Raw genomic sequence first — 22,135 nt, 5'->3', positions numbered from 1 at the left:
AGCTCCGATCTTACGGGGCTCTGAAGTGAACGCAGTCATTTCATTCGTCAGCTAACAGTGTGGATATCAGTGCTTCGTCACGCCGCCACAGGTGTGAAACGCGTGCATCCTCCACGTATCTTTCACCAGAGAACTGGCAGTCCTATCGTAAGAAACCTGAGAAGTTGGCCAAGTGCACGTTTCGCTACTCAGAAACACTCATGGGTGGTAAGGTATGTTCTCGCTACCTGTGGCGAGTCTGGCACGTCGTTATCGTTTACGTGATTACAGAAACAAGAGGTGCGCACTGGACTATTCCCTCGAAGGCCGAGCCCTGAAGCTGCTTCACGCTCTGATGGGAGTTCTTCTCTACAAATCGACTATTTTCCCCGAAGTGAGGCGGTGCAACCGCTCAGCACCACAATTGTAAGGCCACTGGATTGCCAAAATTATTTCCCCTCTACGCTACGGTACGGCGACGTACGGATGAAACCCCGTGCCCTGAGTGTGTGTTACGGATTCCTGCAAGATTATGTCCCTCAGCGAAAGGAAAATTACGACATCTGGATTTCTGTCCCCATCTTTTGGTTTGTCTCACAGCCATAAAGGGGGAGGAAACGGAGTGGCCAACGCATCCTATTGAAATCACTGCCTAAACGCGAGTTCAGAGCATGTCGTCCTACGAGGAAGACTCGACCTCTTCTGCAGGGCACACCTGAGTTCCGAACACACCGTGTTATCCTGAATTAAACTGGAAGAACCTTCCTGGAACCATAAGCTGCTGCGTAAGCAGCAAACCAAAACTATTATCCATGAAACGGGAGATACGTCAATATCACCCTGTACTCCTAGACCTGGCGACGGGCTGGGCGGCCTTTGAAACACCGCAAGTATCGGCAAACCGAAGTGCAAGTACACCACCGCTGGAAATAAGGCGGATGTCAGAAGAGTTTTCCTCAACAGGGCTTGCCGGAAGAAACACTTGGTGTCCAGCAGAACGGAGAAGTTCCAGACAAACTGGACGGCATCTCGCGCTAGAAAAAACTCACTCGACGATACGGCCGCGCGGATGTTGCGCCGCCTTCTGCCTGAGCATGCAGCGGGTCTCTCGGTATGCAGGGTATCATCCCGGTGTGCCCAGCGACCCCGAAGGGCGCAGTGTCTATGTTGTCCCAGAAAAAACAGAGTCGAAGGAAAAAACCAGGTTTTCTTGCGGCATCCCCCTTGGCCGCTGCAAGGCCGCTCCCTCGGCAAAGTCGTCAATTTACGCTGTCGTGCGCCCGAAGGGCGCTTATCCTCGCGACCTCGCCTCATTCTCAGCTTTCACGCGATAAACCTGGGCCGCCCTCAAGATTTTCCGTTGTCTGAGCGTTTGCTCCCACACTGGCGACCACCGACCGGCGAAGAGTCTTGCCTGAAATCCAAGTGTTCCGACAGCAGTTCGTGTATCGGCGACTCTGGACGCGCCGGAAGCTGGCGTGCTGTGAGGTGCTCTTGTCGTGCAGGCGCCTCCGCAGCCTTTCCAAATTCGCATGTTCCTTCTTCCAGAGTCCAGCAACGGCCTTCGATGTCTTTGGTTTGACTGCCGCTCTGGTGCCAGAGTCGCAGTGAGTCGGGTGTATGTACAGCGCTGGGTCAACTGGTTGGCACTCCCGACGCGCTTCCTCCCCTGCGATTAGGAATGTCAGCCGCAGGCGAGCCAAAATGGGCAAGTTACTGCAATGGGTCTCTCGACCCTGCCTCTTCGTTGTGGTCGCTGTTCTCTGTGCTTCGTTGTCTTCATTCTCTCCCGATCCTGCCGTGACGTCCGGGGAGGAGTCTGCGGGAAACAATCAACGAGGCGCTGGCTGGCATGCCGTAGGCACCCTGACGGGTGTCGTGTTGGGGGTCCACGCTGCACAGCCTGCCCTGCACCCGGAGTTTTTTTCCCAGCAGTATGCCGTTGGAGTTCAATCCCTGGAACACGGACAAGTACCTGAGGAAAATGACGAACCATCGGCGATGTCCACGCTGGGTGCCCCGGAAGACAACAGCGCAGTCCCACTGATTGTCACCCGCCGCAGAAGAACTGCTCGTTTTCCGTACTCGAACTTCGCTGCCGAAATGGAGCAGGAAGGCTGGAACGTGGGTGAAAGGGCGTTACGGCGCGGCACCGCCGGAAATTTCGCTGCCATTTCAGACGAAGCAGCGATTGTTGCCACGATCGGCTCGCGGAAAAAGGTGATCTTCAATCTCTCCGACCGGCTCTCGCTCCACACTCGCGCGGATGGAACGGTCGTTTGCGCGACAGGTACTTCACTGAAAGGAGGAAACGGAGAAGCGAATTCGAGCAGTGCCAGACAGTGAATCCCGCGGCTGTCAATGTCCTCCGGAGGAATGTCACACTATCCTGTAGAGCAGCACGCAGTGAGGGAACGCGTTCATACGTCTGGTGTGTCTGCGCCACGAGTCCATGCGCTCATCTTGAGGTATCAATCCAGTGTGGTCACGTCGCTTTGACCGCCACCACTCGCGCGTCTTTCGAGCCTCTTTCTGTTATCGGTGGCACACGTTTTCATGGCGTTTCGGTCCCCCTGTCTCTCAGACAACGTCTTTCCCGTTGTCGTCCTTCGTGGATTCTCTGCTGCGGCTTCTCACCCAAAATGGAACATTTTTCTCGTCCGGTCACTGGGGCGGTATCCCCGGAAACGCCCTGTTTGTGTGCGTGTGTGTGTGCCTGTCTTTTCAGGAGGCGTCGCAGCGACGGCTACTGCCGGTGATGTTCGGCGCATTTCTTTCGATGGCAAGACCGGCTACGTCACGCAGGCGTCGGGTCCCGCTCTCTCGTTCGAGGGTTCCCCGGTGGATCCTGTGGTGCTTCCACTCAGCCACGGCACCAACAAATCTGTGACGGCGGGGTCGAGTCTTTTGGTTCTTTGCACCAAGCCGAACGAAGCGGCTGTCGCGATCCCTGGGGACAAGCCTGTCACGGTCAAGACCCCCGTGGTCCTCAGAAAAGGTGAGGCGAACTTCCTTCGCAAGTCTGGCACGCTTCGAGTCAACCGCTTGCCGAGGGTTGCTTCGGTTCGTCTTTCCATGTCGTGTGTGTTTTGCCACTCATATTCACTGCGTTTTGCCAGACAGCTTACACTGAGACGAAACCCTCGTGTGCGCTGAGAGGTCTCGGTGTCCCCGGGGGGATTTAGACACGCCGTTCCCCCACAGCGCCGCGTCCGTACTCACTTACCAGTCTCTTAGTATCGCGCGGTCTCATGATGGTCTATCGAAAAGAAGGCGTGGAGTCTCGTCTGGCCGTTCTGTGGACTTGTGTTCTGTCTTGACGCTGCAGCCTTGGAGGCAAGGGAGCGTCGCCTCTTCGAAGAACGTGCCTCACATCTGGAGAGCTACGCGCGAGGCGGGAAGACTATTGCGAAGGTGGCTGCCTTTGGTTTTATCCTTTTCGCTCTCGGGTTTATGAGTGCTGTGTCGCGGTTCGCCGCGTGGGGGCACCGATTGGAGGCGGATCAGAGTCTCGAAACAGTGTACAGGGTATTGGCGGACGCGGAGCTCGTTCCTCCGAACGAGCCCCTCGCCAACAGACACGTGATCGCTTTTCTCGCAGACACCAACGAGGAGCACCGCCAAGTGGTTCTCAGGCAGCTATACGCGTCTGATCCTGGCACACTGCTTGTGTACAAAGAAGGCACTCGGCGCATGCGCTCCGCTGTGGTTAACGCGGTGTTGGCCGGCTACTCGATGCTTTTCTTCGTCGGAGCGTACGGCGTCTCGTCCTTGTTCAATCATGCGGCTGCGAGAAACCGACGACGCTCGCGGAGCCGGCGGCACGACCACGCCGCTGGCACGCGCACTGCCACAGACAGAGACGAGGAGTGGGTGAACGCTGGAGACGCTGACCCTCTGGACCTTGGAGACGCAGATATAGTCATCGCCGACGGCGATTTCTAGGTTCGTTGACGCGCGCAAGTTGGGCCGCACGTGAGACACAGATGTGTGCACCGGCCTGCGTCCGTACCACTCGTGGCGTCGGTGGAACGCCACAGTGAGGCACTTCGACGCGGCAAAAGCCACAGACCGACGCGGCAAAAGCCACAGACCGACGCGGTGGGTCAGCACCCCGGGTTTTGGAGGCGCTTGGCTCGTGGCCACGTGGAAAGCAAACTTTTCGGCCTTCGTTTGAAGTGTGGAGACGAACTCCAGAGCTGCTCGTCGTTGGCTAGCGCCCAACAGACGGCTCTGCACACGGAGCAACACAGCTGTGCCCCGTTCTGTTCAGGGTGCAGACTGCATATGTGGCGCCGGATATCCTGCATTACCGAAACGCTGGTTGACCGAGAAGAAAGCTGGCAACGAGACGGGCGATGAGGCTTTGGCGACAGCCGTTTGCTGCTCCATGGCATCTGCCTGCTAGTGTCAGCGAATGCTGCGTTGTTTTGATTTTTCGCACTTTGTTGCTTGGTTTCAGAGAGGTGTGCGAAGGTATTTGTGACCTGCCATAGTACCGGCCAACCTGGGGTGACAAATGGGTCGTGTCTTTCCCTTCTTTCCAATGAGTCAAATCAGCAAACTCATGTCAGGCGAGTAATCGCTGTCTTTGGCAAACGCTCAACAGCCGTTCTTGCAGTCAACGCAAAAAGCTCCTTAGTAGCTGAGCAGCGAACGCGAGCTTCACGGAATTGATTCCACGTCGCCGTCAGGAGTTCCGGTACACGCGGCACATCTGTGTGTCTCACGTCGCGTTTCGAATACGCCAACCACAGATCTCGTGTGCGGGAAACCACTCGGCTTATGTATTTTGTGACGCTGGCGTACATGGATCGCCCTTGCAGGGAACTCGCAACAGCGACATATAGGCAGGAAAGGAGTCGGGCGGGGCAGCTGCGAGAACCGTCTTGTTTCTCTTTGCTTATCCTTATCTAGTTCTAGTAGACCTGCAAGTATAGATACCGCGCTGAAAGCTGCCTCCTACCCTCATAGGTTGATGATGGACGCCAAATGCCCGTGATACGTTTCCGCCCTCCCTGTCGATGCACAGTCCGCGGCACAACAGGGACTTGTGTCTCATAGTTTCTTCAGTTTCTACAGCAGCCCCGCCGAACAGGGAAGACGCCAGTCAAGTGTAGAAGCGGAATTGACACTGCGTGCGAATTTCCCGAGTAGAACAAACTGCAAGTCAGCAAACTACGTTACGTGTGCCAGACTCGCTCACCGGCGGTAACGAGCTGTAGTTGAGCCATACTGCCTCGTTTAACTTTCGAGCACAGGTGCTTTGACGCCGTAGAATCTGAGATGGCGGCTGACGAGGGGCGGTGAGGATGTCGATCAGAACATGCGTCCGCCGGTGGCCACAGCACGCCTGCGGTATTCCCTACTACGTCCAGCGCTATTGTACCCTACTGAGTTGCGCAAGACAGGTGCAAGTGTTGGATTCCCATTTCCTACGTCGCTCGCATGCCTTTCCACGCCGGGCGTGAGAATGTAGGTCAGCTCTTTTGGCGGCTGCGCCTATCCTCCACACAGGTACGGAGTTGTCATGTCGACACCCAGCAAAACTGGAAGCTCGGGGCATCCGAAGAGTACTCCTTCCCATCCGCTGGTTTTGGACTCCTGACGCCGGATTCAGGGAACTGCAGGAAGGAAAACGCGTGCATGCCTAACCCAACATGTGTGTTTTTGCGCCACATGCTCACGGGCACGGAGATGCGGGAGACTCGCTGACGATGCCTTGAAACCAGAGGCATCTAGACGGAGCCGCCGTGACCGTTACTAGGAACGGATTGCCTCGAGTTCGCAATCGCAATTGTAACGAAAGCCGGTCTCCACGGCTCGGACTCCCGACTCTAACTTTCCTGGACTGCATGATCGGGTGGTCTGTTTCGCGTTGCTCTCAGATGATCGTTTGCGTGTTGACAGACACAAATCTGCAGCGATTCGCGTTCCGAATGTAACAGAAATACCCAATTGGTTGTTGCTCCTGTCTAATATCTCAGCTACAGGGGAGCGAGTCAAACAAAGGGAACTCTCCACGAGTAATATACACGCTGCTCCCTCTGCCTCCGCTTGTCCTCGACTGGGGAAGTAGCCGTGCAAGATTTGTTTGGGAGAGTAAGCTTGTGTTGTCGTATCTGTGCTCGTTGCCTCCGGCCGGGTCCAAGACCATCAGAAACACAGTATCGCGGTTGAGAATCACGATCGATAATCCTACGTCTCAGGCTGTCCGCTAGAGCGTGATTAACCGTCCAGGGATTAGTTATGTGCATGCTACCTATGTTCATACTCGGTTACATATGATAGACGCTAAATTGGAGAGCGTCTGGCAACTCTTTCCAGCAACGGTGATGTGTCCCGCTTGACTACCAGGCATCTCGCCGCAAAGTTCGCCCACTTGGGTTCCGGGGAACTCCTTTTTGTCAGCCCCTCGCAGAAGCCGCTGCGATCCCTCAGTGGGGTCCAGGGTTCAAAGTGAGAGATCTGCTGCCCGTTGTGAGCTCGCTGTTTTGCCGATTTCAGGTCGAAAGGGGTATCAACAAAGAAACGCAGGTGCACATTCGTGATCTGTCAACGGCTTTTAGCAGCCAGTTCGCGCCTCCATGCAAGACCCGTAGGTCGTCGGAATGAAAGTCCGCACTCTCAATTAAAAGTCAGATCCCCGACGCGGCGCATGAGCTGTCGCCGTTGAGGCTAGACGGGCAAGCAGCCTTTCTTTCCAGACTTTGTACGGCGGACCGCACTGCCCCGCTTTGTCTCCTCTGTAAAACTCCTGGCGCCTGATCGGGCAGACACACACGATTTGAAGACGATATTAGAGAGCAGTAAATGAGCAGCTGACATACCGCAGCCTCGACACACACACAGGCTCGGCGAGAAACATGCCGTAGAAGACGCGCTGCATCTTTTTGATCTCACGAAAACGGAATTTTGATTCCCCAAAACGCCTTGTTTCCATCCACACATCTCTGTTTTTACTTCGGTCGCGAGACAGCACGACAGAGACGACACCTCCGGATTCGATGGAGATGTGCGTTTCTCCCGCTCGACACGCACCGTTCCCATCCAGGGTCAACGTTCTTTTGATTTCTTCGAACGGAGGTACACATTAGATTCTCTCCCGTCCTGTGGTCTGTACGAAGTCAGCACTCAAACGTATCCTGCAACAAAATACATAGCGTGGATGACTCAAAAGCAGCGGCCAAACGTTACTCAAAAAACTGCAAAGTTGAGGCTTTCCCCTCCTCCTGCCGTTCGTTGCTTGTGGTTGGTTGAGGGGTTACGCCGAGCGCAGGTTAACTCCAGATGCACTCTGTCCAGACCTTATAAGTCACCCGGGTACTGTGCGTGTGTATTGCAGCGTTTAGGGAATGCCACAAGGGAAAGCGACACCGGAAGACAAGCTGGAAAAGAAAGCACGGAACTTCCTCCACGCGGGAAGGTGCGACCAGCGTCTCCTCCCTTTGAGAATATTCCTTTCTTCGGGGACGCTTCCTTGTTGGAAACACTGTCGCGAACAAGAGGAACCCGGCATATGCGTTCTCACCTGCGATAGGCTCGCTGGAAATCTTCTTCCTCTCCCGTGACCAGGGCAAGACATTCGAGCAGTCGAGCCTCATCTGGGTGGGGACCGACGACGCTGAGAAAAATCGCAGGCACCTAAAATAATCAGTGTGTTCGATTGTGAGATCTCAAAAAGAACCTGTCCATCCTACCGTAATAACGAATGCCGACCAAATCTATTTGTACATGTGTATCCAGTCACACATGCTTTGATACGAACGTATCCTACAAGCACTATGAACTCCACACCCTATCTACCAAAGCCAGAACCCCTCCACTGACACTATTTTGAGGTATGAATTCGTGATTGATGCTCAGGCATTCAAAGCGCTAATTTCACTTGTCCCCGATCACTGGGGAGCGACAGACAGACTAACAAACGACCGACGCTGGAGGCGAGAAGAAGACGCAACTGAAAATACAACACACCTCGTGCCTCAGGTGATTCACAAACTTGCAAAAAAGACGATCCTCTTTCCTCTCCACGTTTGGGGGGTTGAAACGCGTTTCCATAAGCAAAACCGCATGCTCCCTTTCGGAAATCATCAAGGTCTCGGTTGCGTTCACTCTGCCCACATACGAAGCTACCTACCACGATAAAAGGAACTGAACGAGCGCGACCAGACGTCTACACAAATACATATATATATATATATGTATATAGAGAGCGAGCTATAGCAAGGTGGATAAACATATATGTATATATATATATATATTCTTCGATTGTCATAGATGCGAGGGTGGAAGCCGAAAAGAAACTTGGGTGTCGAGTATGATCTTCTCGATTCTTTGAGGGTGAAAAGGTTCCTGCGGCAAAAATGCGTAACATCTCTCCCAACTAGCTGTTGGGTTCCACGGCGCACTGCTACCTCCCGGCATGCGCTCCGCATTCTCGCTTGCCCCAAACTGATTCCAGAACACTGCGGTCCGTCCGTCAGACAGATGAGTGGGGGAAGAGCACCCCGAGGCTCTCTAGGGGAATCAGACGGCGAGAGGAAAGAGGTGACACAAAACAAAGCTCGAACAGAACAATGCGGCCCGACAATAGAGAGCGAGAAGTCCAGGAAACGTACGAACGCGTAGCTTCGATGACTGAGTCACATCGCCTCCTCAGCAGCTCCGGCTTGTCGCTCCGGACAGGCAGTCCCCGTTGAGGTCCGGTTTCCTGATCGTGAGAACAAAAGAAATCTGAAAGTGTGCGAGGAGATAAGCAAGCCCAACCTTTCCGCGCTCCCTCAGATCGCGCAACATTTGTGTATCCCAGTGTCCCACTTAGGCTGTCTTTCGCTACGCTTGATGAGACACGAGACTGCAGACGCGTCCGATTCTGCGAGAACCGAAACACAAGCAAGGTAAAAGAGGAGGCCCTCCTACGTCGGGGACTCTCAAGTTTTAAATACGTAAAGTTCGTTGAAGAAGATAGGTCGCCTGGAACTCTCGCCACTCAACGCAGCATGGACGGACTCTCCCGCTAACACTGAGGCTTGATGTACGCGTCTGTTGAAGCTGGAAGGCGGCGACCGAGGCGTTCGAGATCTGTGGAGTTTGACGCTGTTGCTAGAGTCTTAGTGGATCCATTGTCTCCACTGTCATGAGGCGGATCGCTACTGTTGTCGACGGGGAAACGGCGGTGTGCGCAAACATTCTGAGTCTGCCTACCTGTCTCTCAGATCTCTGTTGAAGAAGGCGATAGAGACCTTCTGTGAACTGGCGAACGCGAAGAAAATGCGTGTCTGCAATCAATGCCCTACTCTCTGTGTCGGACCCGACTAAAGGAAAAAGCGACAAGAGACACTCTGCAACTGCAGCATCAACGCGAGAAACGCACTGGGACGAACAACGGGGAAAAAGTCGACAGACACGATCTGCGTTTGAAGAGAGAGAAAACGTACACACGGCTGACGCGCGAGCCACAGAGGCCACAGGGTCGCGAAAGCGCGGAAGTCGAGACGACGCGGAATGGGCAAACTGGAAAAACAAAAAACGAGAACGAATACGCTCGGGGGGGCAGGAGACACACGAAAGACGATTTTAGAGATGAAATCACGATCCACATCTCTACCTCTACAACACAAAAATACTTCTCGCCCGTCCTAAAACCCCCCACAAAAACCATCAACACAAAATAAACACATACATATATATACAGAGAGAGCTGTAATTATATAAAATATATATATTTATTTATTTATTTATTTTATATAGTTACATATGTATACTTTAGTGTCCAAAGCATGCGTTGCTCAGGAAGGACTCCAGGGCGAGAACAAAGAAGTCCTCGGAAAGCGAGAGCTCTGAGAGTGGATTCGGAGAATTCTGAGGTACCGCATGTAGAGGTGCAGACGAGGAGAACAGGGCATCGAACAGAGACCTCGTTACAAAGCAGTTCCCGTACCGGCCGCGTCGGCGAGAGCGTCGAAAGCCGTCGAAGGAAGGCGACGCCTGGCGTCGGTTCCGACATGCGCTGCCGTCATGAGGGACATGAAGAGGCTCTTTTCTGCTGCTTCGAACTTTTCTTTTGTCTCCACAGAAGGCTGCAAACATGCGCAGATCCCCTCGCCGACAAGACAGTTCTGATCGACTGCAGACTTCGAGTTCTGTCCTGCACAGTCCTTTGTAGAGTCTTGGAGAGAGGCGAATTTTTAGACTCCACAGTCGAAAAACGTTCACAGTCTGTGCGACGAAATGTACGCATCGTGCCGGAGGAAAGCGAACTGTCCTCCGCATTCGGGTGCGAGCTCAGAGCCCTCCCAGTTCACTGAAGATGGCCTCGACTTGCATAATCCATGTTCGCCGCCAACGTCCCGGCGAAACGTCCTTGAGAATCCACCTTTCTCCTCCCTCTCTCTCACCTCTCGACCGCAACGGAGACAGCGCATCGGAGTGTCTGCGAGAGCGCGCGACTTGGACGGTCCTGTGGGGCAGACGATTGGGGGCACCTCGGGTCTGCCGGAGACACCGGACTGCGCGTTGGAGGAGCTCAGTGCCGCACAAGAGTCGCAGTTGAAACTTCGACACAGCTCCGGCGCCTCGGTGCACCTCTCGCATCTGCATGCGCGCGACACAGTCCCGAACTGCCGCCGGCGACGACGAGCCTCCCGCATGAACGTCGGCACATACAGAGACTCGAGAGAGGTGCTCGGAGACACACGCACCGCCACAGTATGTCGGACCCCCTTCTGCGCAACCTCAGTCTCTCCCTCAGTCTCTCTGCGTGTCTCGTCTCCACCTCCGTCTGCACTCGAAGCAGAAGAAAGAGACGCAGCGGAGAGAGGAAGGCACTCCGAACTGGGGCAGGCATCTGAGGTGAAGACGTAAGAGAGACTGGGACGAGGATCCTGGCTGCGAGCCGACTTCCCTGCTTCTTCTGTGAAGGAGATCACCACATTCGGACGGCACGACGGCTCTTCAGAGAGACCGACGAGAAGAGGAAAGAAGCCGACACGCATGGACGACTTCGCAGATGTCTCCAACGGGCGCTGCGAATCCACTGGGCGTTCGTCGCCGAGTCCTTCCTCGCGGGAGCCGGCGTCGTCGCTCGGCAGCGGCAGCGAGGCGATGTGCAGAAGCGAGATGAGAGTCTCGAGGTCTTCTACCGATTCCTCGAAGTCAGGGCGAAGCACCGCATGCAGCTCCTTCGCCAGCTGCCTCTGTGGGGTATCTCTGCCCTCTGGCGCCGCCTCCGCCCCCTCCCCTGGACCGCCAAGCGTCTCCGGAGACGCCCGAGAGGCAGCGAGGGAGAAGAGCGACAGCAGCGCCTTCTGCGTCGCTTGCGCGGAGCACAAGTCGGCAGGGTCTGCGGAGGCGGAAGGCGACGCCGTTGCCTTGTGTCTGACCAGGAGCGCAGCCGCGAGAAGGTCCATAAAAGGAGGCACGAAGAAGCTGCTCTGCGCCTGCCTTCGGGGAGACTTGCCAGAGGGCGAGGCAGAGAGGGGACGACGCAGATCGGAGGCGCAGGAACCGACGTCGGTCGGCCGTGCAGGGTCCTCGCGTCTCTTGGAGAAAAACGCAGGCAGATCGAAAACCGCAGCAGCAGACACACCCTCGGAACAGCCGATGAGAAGCGGCTTCTCCGCGCAGACGGTCTCTCCAAGTCTTAGCGGGCGCTCGCCTACGGCAGCCACATTCAGGAAGTCTCCGCCTGCAAGAGGAAAGCAGAAGGGCGAACCGAAGAGACAGCGAAGCAGTGAGGTGTGCAGAAGGCTGAAGAAAAAAGAAAAAGAGACGCGCGGAGACTCAGAGAGACCGAAGAGGGTGTGTGACCGGACCCCAGTCACTGCGAAGAACGCGGGGGACAGCGAGAAACTCAGAGCCCAGTTCAACTGGCAAGGCGGCTGACGCGCGATTACACCTGCAGTGGTACTTGCTGGAAATTGCTGCGACGACAACGTTTCGCCTCTCTGCCCGGAAATCAGAGATGCGAAACTCGACACGAACTCGACGCTGCGCTCCAGGCTCTTTCGCGCCGCAAGCCTCACGAACCGTAAGAACTGTGAGTGGAGGCATGCCGCGTAGTGCACATGGAGCTGTGCAGATCCTCACAAATATACACAGAGATAGAGACAGACAGAGATAGACATGAGAGGGTTGATGCAATTCTGCAAAGAAGGAAAGGTGAACGATTTCGAGGTGTCGTGGCTACCGAGGAGAGCAACGGAGACAGTGGTACGGCAAGCGACGAAGACAGGCAAAAAAAAACTGAAGACGGAGGGGAAACTTCCTCTCCGACCGTACCTCGGTCTTCCTGATCCTTTCTTCTGGTGAGTTGCAAAGAAATCCGCGGCCTTTCGGGTGTCTGTACACCCGCGAAGAGCGCCTGCTCCAGCGCCGCGTCTCCACCGGTTTTCTGTCTCCCCCAGTTCCAGGGAAAGGAAGCCCATCCCCAAAGATAAGAAGAGACACCCCAAGAAGAGGAAGACGCAGACGACGAAGATGATGCAGGACCAGAGGAAGAAGCAGAGGAAGGACAAGAAGAAGTCGCACATAGAGACACAGAGAACCGCGTGCGACTCTGGCCGTTCTTGACGAGCCGGTGTGCCCAGAGACGTCGGTTTTTCCTCTCGGTCTTCAGTCCGAGACAGACTGTAGAGGATCGACTTCCTCTCGCAGTTTTCACTTGAGTTTCTCCCTCTCTCTCACCACTCGCGAGCCAAGGAGTATATACACCCCGCGTCGGCTGCGAGCAGCCCCCGACATCTTTCGCCCTGAGTCTGTCTCCAACTGCCCTCTGTCTTTCGGCCTCTCTGAGTCCCCGTAAAAGAGCGCCTGCAGACGGGGATCGCAAGCAGGAAACGAGAGCACTTCGACGCGGCGTGTCTCCCTCGCAGAGTCTCGTCGCTGCTCCCCTCTGTTGCTCCTGCCCTTTCTGCCTCGCTGCGGCTTGCGGTGTCTGGACACCGCTGTCCGCCTCCGCTCTGAAGAGAAAGGAAGGCGACCAGGCAGAGAGCAGCCTCAGAGAGGCTGAAGCTTGTGACATTCTCTCAGTGAAGGAGAGGGAGACGGCTGCAGGAAACGTTGAAACGAGCTGTCTGTGCAGCAAGTGGAAGGCGGCGACTCTGTTGAAGACGGAGAGAGAATTTGGGGACCCAGCGACCTTGAAAAAAAGAGAGTGGGGGTCCAAGGTTCCTCCGAAAAATCAGGATAGGAGTCAAGAGAATGCTTCAGAGAACGCGTTTTCGTCCAGCTCTTCGCAAAAATTGACAGGGAGACAACGCAGGCAAGTCGCTTGCGAGACACACACACAGACACACTGAAGCAACTGCATGCCTCTCAATATCATTGAAGATGCAGATTCACATACAAACCCTGTGTATACATACACGTCTCTGCAAGTATGCATACGTGTATATGCGTAAGTGTAGATCGTGTTGGACGTAAAATCCAGCACGCAGAATACTTGGGGACGTAACGGCGTAGACGCAGGATGCATAAAATTAAATATACATACGTATATATGTATATATATATATGCATAAATATATAGATATAGGGATATATATATATATATGCGAGCGCGTGGAGTGAAGAGCGGAGAGGACTGAGTGCTTCAGCGTTGGCTGAGAGAAAGGGATCTGGAACAATTTCCTGGGTCGACCGCCGCCGGGCGCTGCGCGCAGCGGAGCGGAGACGAACTGGTGCCGGAAGTCGAGGAAAAAGAAGTCGGAGAGGACGGTTTTCGTAAGGAAACCAAGCCTTTTTCTCTGACTTCTTGCTGAGCCCTTTTGGAGCCCAACACGCCCGAAAGGAGAACGGGGACACCCCACTGGTGTGTCGACCGGCCCTTCCGGCAGAGACTAAGAAGCTGTTCTTTTGAGACGGCGCAAGCGACAAGGCGAGGCCAAGCGGCGAGACTCAGAAAAAAGATCTTCCTTCGCCGCAGTTTCGTTGCTCTCTCTGAGAAGAAAACGCGTCAACCGAAAGAACTCGTTTCAACAAAGAACATTCTCCGACCTTGTCTCTCAAAGCTGTCGCCGAGATGTCCAGGAGGCACAATCTCCCGAACGGCTGTGAACGCATGCAAGGGCAGACGCGAGAGAAGGGAGAGAGAAGCAGAGAGGAAGACATCAGCAACTTTCATACAGTTTCACGAAACGATCTCTTTCGTTTGTTTTTTCTTTGAGGCGGGCGCGGCGTCTCCAGAATGCGGAGTTTCTCGGAGTCGACTCCGGAGGAAAACACGACGTTAGGCTCCGTCGTCTTCTGCCTTGCGGTCAAAAGTGTGAAGATCAAGACTCGTCACTTTCTTGGTTGTGAACGGAAGGAATTTCGTACCGTAAAACGGCCTCCTGAGTAGACATCCGCCTGAACGTCTCTTCTCTCTGGGGGGGAGAAGGCGACGAAGCTCTTCTCTTCTCCCCCTCCTTTGTCAGCGCGGTGTTCTCTCTTCTTTCTTCGTTGTTTTCCTTTTCTCTTCTCTTCTTCCCTTTCGCGCTTCCTTCGTCCTTTATTTTCTGCTTGTCTTGTCTCCTTTCCTCTGCATCTTCTCTCTCAAGAGCGCAACACCCCTTCCTGTTTCCTTTTGTCCGTCGCCCTTGTGTCTCCTGCGTCTGTACACCCCGCTCTCGTCTCTTCCGTCGCTTGAATCTCTCCTGAATTCGCTGGGGGTGCCCCAACAAAGATTCGACGTCAGATCTGCCCTCACGCCTCTGAAGGATTTTCTCTCTTCCCTGTCCTCTGCTCCATCCTCTTCCCTGTCCTCTCCCCATACCCCCCTCCTTTTTTCGTCGTCGATTCCAAAATGACGCCTTCTTCTGGAGTTCCCGCCGCCTCTCAGGCCTCTGTGGACGGCGCCTCTTGTCGACCGCAAAACGAGACCTTTCCGGCGTCTGCCGCGGCGCGGTCTGTCGCGGGCTCTGCGTCTGCATGCGCGAAGAAGCCTTCGAGTGCATCGACAGCTGCCAACGCTTCTCTCAGGCAGAAAGGGCACTCCACCGTCTCCTCCAAACAGTCAGGAACTTCGCCTCTCTCTGGAAAACGCGAAACGAAGGGAACCGGACTCGCCCCGTGCATTGATGTGCCGGAATGTGTATGTACACCGCACCACACAGACAGCGGAGGAGGGACAGCAGAAGAGAAAGAACGCGTCTGGGTGTGGAGGAGAGAAGACGAACGGGACATGGAGAGACAGAAGCGGACGAGACAGAGAGAACGGGGAAAAACTTGTGGAATATCATCTTCCAGATCTACACGAATTTCGACTGAGGCCTCTTTCGTAACCTATCTCCAGAGGGGGGGGGAGTGTTCCTCGTCTTAACATAGACACAGAGTTCCCTCTCTGTATGCGTATGCGTGTACGTGTATAAATATGTATGTACGTATTTCCTCTATTCTATTCATATAGATATATATATAAATATACATATATATATATATATATACATGAAACATGTGTACGCAGATGTGTATGTGGAACTGTGTGTGTTGAAGAGATGCATGAATGTCGCCTGTGTCTCTTTTTTCGATGTTTTGTGCGTGAGTTTGGTCTGGATGAAGAGGAGAGCGTATCTGTTGGAAGAAGACGATGCTTTTTTTGTTTATATGTTGTAGGTGGAGAAGGTTTGCCCCGAGCTCTACAGAGAATCCCTCGCGCTCCGCGAACTGCAGCACGAGATGGATGAGGCAGTTGAGCATCTCGTCACGAATCTACGAGACGCTTGCTACCCCAGTCTCCACACCAGCAGTCGAATTGTGCGTCAAGAAAGGAAGTTGCGCGGAAGAAAAGGCGGTGAAGATGGCGGAGAACTGGGGGAGAAGGCAGGAGATTACGAGGTTAAAAAGACAAAGCAGGTGGAGAAAGTGAAAACAAAGAAAACGTGCACATCCTTGTGGAGGCAAAGGAAGGGAACAAGGAGAGAGGGTTCCAGCGGAATAGAAGAAGTGAAACTGGTCGAGAAAAACGACAAAAAGGGGAGGAAGGAGTTGACGACGATAAAATCCAAAGGGAGAAAACACAGGAAAGAAGTATAGAGAATGAAAAAACGTTTTGGAACCTGCAGCGGGAGATTTTTCCGACACTTTCTGGTTTTTTCAAAATCCAGCTTTTTTTCTCCATTTCCCCCAAGACTCTCTGTGGGCTACAGCGGAGGGTGGATGTCGGTATGTTTTTTTGCGTACACCTTTTTTCTCGTCCTCTCGCAAGAGCCTCTGCACATTCTCTCCGAGTATATATCATGTTTTCTGGTTTTCGATACTTTTTCAGGTGCTGCCGACGCTGCTGTCGCGGCGGCGCCTGCGGGTCTTCATCTACAACACACACGAACACCAGCCGCCGGCGTACTCCGCATTTGAGCAGCATGCGCCGCAGCCAGACGCCCTTTCGGCTTCGCTGGCGGCCGCGGCCCTCGCGAATGCTCAGTCTGCAAGTGCTGAAGGAGGGGGTCCTGAAAAACTCGGCGCGCAAGTCGCGCTCGACGACGGAAAGAAAGGCGCATGTCCCCCTCCCGTCGAATCCTCCGATGTACATACACCCCCGCCCTCATGGTGCCTGTACATCAAAGCCGTCAGCATGGAGAAGCAAGATGTGAGACTGCGGCGAGAGAGAAGCGGAGACAGCGGTGGAGACAGAGAGATGAGAGGGAGAAGGAGAGGCACGGGGAAGAAGAGAGGCACAGAGAAAGGAATCCTGGGGAATGTCGGGGAGTCGATTCTGCGTCCTCGCGTTGTGCTTGGAGTCTGTTGGGGCTCGACGCCTTGTCCACATGTCGCTTCCCGAGTTGGGTTGCTTTGTGTTTTTCAGACGGCTGTGAACCACAGCGTTGGAGGTCCCGGATCGAGCGTTTTCACTCCTCGATTTTCGTCTTTTTTCTCGCGAGTGATGATCCTCACTCCAGAGGAAACGGTCGTCTGGGACAGCCGCACGACCGGTTCGCTCGCAGCTTCGCTCTTCGACGGACTGTCGATCCACCGCAAAGGCAGCAGGGAGATGCCTCTGAAAATTCTCTTCTTCATCAACTACCGAACGCCCACATTCAGAGTAAGCACTGCATTGACACGGCCGCCTCTGCGCCTCTGTCTTTTTCCTCGGTTTCTGTCGGCGGCTTCGCCTTTCCCTTCTCCGTGTCTCCCTGGGTTGCTCTCCACAGGGCTTCCGTGATCGCCTTCTCTCCTCGCATTCTGCGTTTTCTCGTCTTCTCTCTTGTGCCTCCGTCGTTGCCTTTCGTCCTCTCTCTCCAGGCCTCGTTCTCTCCTTCTCTCTTTCACTGCTTCGCTTTCCTCTCCGTCTCCCGTCGGCCTCTTCTTCCTCTCACCTCTTTCTCGCGCCTCTGTTGTCTCTCCCTTTTTCAGTTGAGCGAGCCTCTGTCCGCGTTGTGCGGCGGAAAGCAGCAGATGTCGCTCTGCGGGGTGCTGCGAGCGATCTGGACGCACGTGATGGCGAACGATCTGCTTCTGTCTGAAGCGAAGAGCGAAAAGACTCCGCTGGACAGCAAGGACTCGAGTCCGTCGGCTGCCTCCGGAGAGGCGAGGAAATCCGCGACTTCCACAGTAGATCCTGCAGGCATTCTCTACGCTCGCACCGACGCAGTGCTGCAAGCGGTAAACACAGTGCATGCGATAAAAATGTCTCCCAATTTAGACTGAGTGCGGAAGACCCTGCGGAAAGACCAAGCGAAGCAGAAAAGGCTCGAAAGACACCCAGGAAACGCATCCTTTTTCTGTCGAAAGCTTCGCCGTGGGCGGCGACCTCCCAGCTGTCCAAGTGACCATAAAGTCAAATGCTTTCGTCCATAAAGAGCCGCGTATTTTCGTCCTACTGAATGAGAGAGACGTTTCGCTTCGGACGTAGATCTCAGCGCGACGGGGATTCCTCGAATTGCTGAGAGTACATAGGTCACTGCAACGAAGAAATCGTATACAAATATATAAATCTATAAAAACATATACGAATATATAAATATAAATGTGGACTTTTTTTTAGTTATGTGTTCTTTTATGGAGGCGTTTTAATTGCTGTGGATATTTGTGAGGTGATCTCGAGAGTTGAACGCGTCAAGGAATTTGTGTGTGCGATCGTTTTTTTTGCGGTGACAACTGTGCGACGTGTCAACTGAGGAGAAGTCAGGAGACCCTTCGGCGCCTTTTCTTCGGTGTTCGGTTCGCTTCGGTATGTGACAGCTCACGCCTTCAAACCTGCCTCTTTTTTTGTCGGTTCGCCTGCTCGACATCCGTCCACAGCGTTTCTGTCTCCGCGTCTCGCTATCTTTCTCTGTCCCCCACGAGCCTTTCTGTGGCTCTTTGTCGCTCTCGTTCTTCGCAGTCTTTCCGCGCGTGTGGACCTGTTCCTTTTTGGGTTTAGGTTTTCGGGGCGCATGTCGAGCACTTTTGCTTCGCAGACTTGCCGCGTCTGCTGCGAAGTCAGTTGCTGCCTCCCAGTCCCGTCTGCATTTCACACCCTCTCAAGCTGCGAGGAGACTGGATCGACAACGAGCAGGCGTACGAGTTCACACTCGAGTGCCTCGACACCGCCGGCGCAGGCTGGAGCGCCTGCAGCGCCGGTCAGGGCGGCGCGTCGGCCAGCCTGCCGGGCGGGAGCGCCGTGCTCTGGGCGTCAGCGGTGGAGACACTCCTGCAGAACATGGCGACGAGCTGCTGCGTCCTGGGTCTCGACCCCTGGCTGTCCAGCCAGCAACAGGTCCTGCAGCAGCTGTCCAGCCAGACACAGCTGCAGCAGCTGCAGCTCGCCAGCGCGGCTTGTCTGGCGCCGAAAGCGAACCAGGCGCCGGCGCAGAGACGCGGCCGCGGCGAGGAGCAGACAGAAGACGAGCAGGCGCTGCTGCAACACATTCTCCGCGTGCAACAACGCAGCGACGAGGTGGATCAGAAGCTCCGAGAGGAAATGGAGAAACTCCAGCAAAGAGTCATGTACTTGAACCTCTACAAAGGATTCGCAAACAATCCACTAGCGGTGAGAAAAAGGGGGAGAAAGTGTCGAACCGCTCGGCAGGTCGACTCTCGGGGAAGAGACACCGGTGCGGGTGGTGCAGGACAGGTTTCAGGCACCTCGTTTCTCTTCCCTGAGGTAAGAGAAGAGAGAAAGAACAAGATGTTAGAACGGTTTGTACTGGTACTCCGGATTCTGAGACACGCGCGAAGGGAAGCCGAGCCGCAAAGTATACACGAAGGTGAGGGGGGGAACCGTGGACTCAAATGGGCGAGAGTGCTCGCGTGTATTTTTCAACTCGTGACGTTGATGCGAGAATTTGTTGAAGAAGGCTTCCGTCAGGTCGAGGGGTTGTCAACAAGAAAGAAAAAAGGAAACGCGAGTTTCGAGCTGTCTTTCTTCGTCTTTAAATAGTTGTTTTCCTTGTTTTCTTCAATGCGTCAGTTCCTCAACCAGCAGCTGTCGCAGACACTGCCGGACATCTCCGAGGCGCTTTTGGACGAAGACTTCGTTTACGACTACAACACGCGGCAACGCACAGCTGCCTATTACACGTCGGTGAGTAAACCGAAGTGCTCGCAAAGAGAGAGCAAACTCTATGCGTCTCGACCTTCCTCGAAAGGGTGCCGGTTCTCGCTCTCTGCTTGTTTCGGGAAGAACAGACAGAAGCGAGGGGAGGGGGGGTCGCCTTCCTGTCTGAGCAGCTCCGAGGGCATTTCACGCTGGAAACTTTAGCCGCGGTGTAGCGACAGCTCACGGGTGAAATCGCTCCAGCTGCAAGAAACTTTGGCCTTCGTTCGTGCGACAGCATTCGTGTCTGTTTCTTGTGCCTCCTGTGCCGCAGCCCTGGGTTCCAAGAGCTGTTCAGCGCTACCTGCAAAAGCGAAACGTCTCATACGAAGACCAAGTGTGGTGAGCTTTGTCCCCTGCGTGCACACCCATATATGTCCTTGACGAACAATATGTGTACACATTTGTGTCAATACAGATGTGCACACAAGCGTATGTATATACAAATATATATACATATACAAATATATCTATATATTTATATATATATATATATTTATATAAATGTGTATATATCTGTAGACGAGACTGTCCTTTCAAAGTCGATCAGGACACAAGTGGACAGCGTTGCTTTGCGTCAGCGGCAAGAAGTCCTGGGGTGGTGGCACTGCTTCTCTTGGAGTCATCGCGGACTTTGTACGTTATTCGATTTCCCTCGTGTGTTGCAGCAAGGTGCTGTCTTCCTTCAACATCCCGGATCCGAGAAAGCGACAACGCGAGGTGAGCAAAACATTTCGAAACTCGGCGACTATTTCTTGAAAGAAATCCATGTAGATCTGTATGGAGAAACATACATAGGTATATATGGAGAGATATACACGTAGATGTACAGATGTTTATTTCTACAACGAGACAGGCCTTTCTTTAGGTCGACCAGGGCACACGTGGATTCTGTTCCTTTACACTTTTTCGTCAATCTCGGGTGCAAAAATTCGGCGTACAGTCATGTGAGTTTGTGATATCCTTAATCACAGAGTGTCTGGATCGAAACGTGTACTTCGTTTTCTTGTATGAGTCTTGTTCCTCGGTTCTTCTCATCATCAATTCCTGTGTTTTCTTTCATTCCCCCGTTGTCTTCTTCCGGTTCGAGGCATTTCTACATTGCGTCCCCTCTGCCTCCACCTTCCCTAATGTCTTGCTTTCTTCACCCCTATAACCTATACCTATAGGTACACCAAATGTGCATACTAAACATATCTAGACATGTCTGCCTTTGCACTTGTTTTCTGTGTGTGTGTGTGTGCATGCTTGTAGAATGCGGATGGAGCCTCAGGATCTGGTCAAGGCACTGCTGGGTCTGCAGGGGCCTCTTCTCGCCCTGTGAAACCCCGTACGGGGGGCACGGGCCTAGCAAGTGGGGGCGCGAGCAGCAGCCACCGGCCGCGACCTACGGGGGGTACTCGCCATGTGAAGAAGAAGGAGGAGCCCCAGATGTCACCGGGAAGCTCCGCTTCTCCCTCGTTTCCTTCTGGCGCCGCGGGCGCAGGTGGCTTTCCTTCCGCTGCAGCAGCTGCAGGTGGACCTGCACACGACGCGCAGAGCTCGGCGGGGGCAGCGACCCCGGAGCCTCCCGCGCTGGGGGTCTCTGGGGACCTCTCTGGGGTTTCAGGCTCTGGCTTCGTCGCCCCTGGCGGGGTCAAGCCGCCGGCGCACTTGGGGCCTCCTCCTTCGCAGTTCGCGGTGACTCCAGTGATGCCAGGGGGTGTGTCCCAGGGGCTCCAGACCCCCGGGGTAGCGGGGCCCCACGGGCCAGGAAACCCCGCGAGGCCCGCGGGACCCTACCACCAGACTGTGGGGCGGGTGGAGACAGGAAGAAGGCCCCCTATGGGGATGGGCGTCCCAGGGGTCTACACGCACGGGCCGATGGGCGGCGGCATTCCGATGCAAATGATGCAGCCACAACACGGTCTCATGGCGGGTGGGGGCATGGGTGCCTCGTGGACCCCAGCGGGTCCCCAGGGGCAGGGTATGCCGCCCCACATGGGTCCAGGCCAGTTCTGGACCGGCGCCGGCATGCATCCTGGGGCCCCGGACCTGATGAGGCCAGGCGGACACATGGGGTAGGAAGGGAACTCAGGACGGGAGACTTCCGAATTCAGCCTTTTCGAACTTGCAGACGCGTTCCAACGTGCAAGCAGTTCTGTGAGGTCTGTTCCTAGGAAAGGGAGTGGCGTTGTGCGTGTCCGAGCGGTCCAAAAGCAAATTGAGTCTGGTCGGGTGCAGGCGGGGTCTTAAGGATGAAGCGAGAGTGAAAGAGCGATTCGCAGAGACGCGGATCCGAGGGTAACGCGACCGAGACAGGGGGGTACACCCCGTACGAAGGCGTGTGGGATCTCTGCTGCGATGAGTGCGGGGCAGTTTTGAGGGAGGCAGGCTACGTTCTGAGACCCGCGAGAGAGGCGACACAAAGACTGCGAAAGAGTGAACGTGCCAAGCGCCTCTGAGTGCGACTCACAACTACGCGTGTTTGCTGGAGTTTCTCTGGATACATCTGCGTGTTTGTCGTGTTACATTTGGCAGCTCGACGCCTTTCAAATCGGGCACAGCGGGAAAATGACGTGAACGGCAAATCGTGAACCCACAACCGACAGCCGAAGTTTCGTGGCAAAGACTTTCCCTTTTTCCAGGGAAATAAACTGGTGACGAAGCTCGACAGACTCT

The 22,135-nt window shown here is 54.6% G+C and overlaps 3 protein-coding genes across 3 annotated transcripts; 2 read left to right on the top strand and 1 right to left on the bottom strand.

The window, feature by feature from the left end:
- Positions 1-1,153: 1,153 nt before the first annotated feature.
- TGME49_248140 (hypothetical protein) lies at positions 1,154-4,189 on the top strand. The gene is made up of 3 exons (XM_002367120.2): positions 1,154-2,269; positions 2,708-2,977; positions 3,308-4,189. Exons 1-3 carry the CDS (start codon positions 1,600-1,602, stop codon positions 3,922-3,924), a joined length of 1,557 nt encoding a protein of 518 aa, XP_002367161.1. The 5' UTR covers positions 1,154-1,599; the 3' UTR covers positions 3,925-4,189.
- Positions 4,190-4,893: 704 nt separating this feature from the next.
- Positions 4,894-13,910, bottom strand: TGME49_248130 (hypothetical protein). Its single transcript, XM_018780849.1, has 7 exons — positions 12,262-13,910; positions 10,380-11,668; positions 9,923-10,061; positions 9,187-9,296; positions 8,601-8,692; positions 7,511-7,603; positions 4,894-6,743 (listed from the first exon to the last, which is right to left on the bottom strand). Exons 1-7 carry the CDS (start codon positions 13,001-13,003, stop codon positions 6,611-6,613), a joined length of 2,598 nt encoding a protein of 865 aa, XP_018634986.1. The 5' UTR covers positions 13,004-13,910; the 3' UTR covers positions 4,894-6,610.
- On the top strand, positions 13,535-22,107 carry TGME49_248120 (hypothetical protein). The gene is made up of 10 exons (XM_018780848.1): positions 13,535-15,052; positions 15,574-15,714; positions 16,226-16,546; positions 16,763-16,999; positions 17,311-17,559; positions 18,320-18,928; positions 19,349-19,462; positions 19,749-19,816; positions 20,143-20,194; positions 20,729-22,107. Exons 1-10 carry the CDS (start codon positions 14,765-14,767, stop codon positions 21,536-21,538), a joined length of 2,889 nt encoding a protein of 962 aa, XP_018634987.1. The 5' UTR covers positions 13,535-14,764; the 3' UTR covers positions 21,539-22,107.
- Positions 22,108-22,135: the final 28 nt, after the last annotated feature.

The sequence above is a fragment of the Toxoplasma gondii genome, chromosome XII (genome assembly GCF_000006565.2).
Source record: "Toxoplasma gondii ME49 chromosome XII, whole genome shotgun sequence".
Lineage (NCBI taxonomy): Eukaryota > Apicomplexa > Conoidasida > Eucoccidiorida > Sarcocystidae > Toxoplasma > Toxoplasma gondii.
The sequence above is the reverse complement of the archived record's forward strand: the minus strand, read 5'-3'. Positions and strand labels throughout refer to the sequence as shown.

Coding starts and splice junctions, on each gene's coding strand:
- TGME49_248140 (XM_002367120.2), top strand. CDS start 1,600: ATGTACAGCGCTGGGTCAACTGGTTGGCACTCCCGACGCGCTTCCTCC. Junction 2,270..2,707: donor AACGGTCGTTTGCGCGACAG/GTACTTCACTGA, acceptor CTGTCTTTTCAG/GAGGCGTCGCAGCGACGGCT. Junction 2,978..3,307: donor CCCCGTGGTCCTCAGAAAAG/GTGAGGCGAACT, acceptor TTGACGCTGCAG/CCTTGGAGGCAAGGGAGCGT.
- TGME49_248130 (XM_018780849.1), bottom strand. CDS start 13,003: ATGTCACAAGCTTCAGCCTCTCTGAGGCTGCTCTCTGCCTGGTCGCCT. Junction 11,669..12,261: donor AAAGGATCAGGAAGACCGAG/GTACGGTCGGAG, acceptor TTCCTCTTGCAG/GCGGAGACTTCCTGAATGTG. Junction 7,604..8,600: donor GTCATCGAAGCTACGCGTTC/GTACGTTTCCTG, acceptor GATTTTTCTCAG/CGTCGTCGGTCCCCACCCAG.
- TGME49_248120 (XM_018780848.1), top strand. CDS start 14,765: ATGACGCCTTCTTCTGGAGTTCCCGCCGCCTCTCAGGCCTCTGTGGAC. Junction 16,547..16,762: donor TCAGCATGGAGAAGCAAGAT/GTGAGACTGCGG, acceptor TGTGTTTTTCAG/ACGGCTGTGAACCACAGCGT. Junction 19,463..19,748: donor CAGCTGCCTATTACACGTCG/GTGAGTAAACCG, acceptor CCTGTGCCGCAG/CCCTGGGTTCCAAGAGCTGT.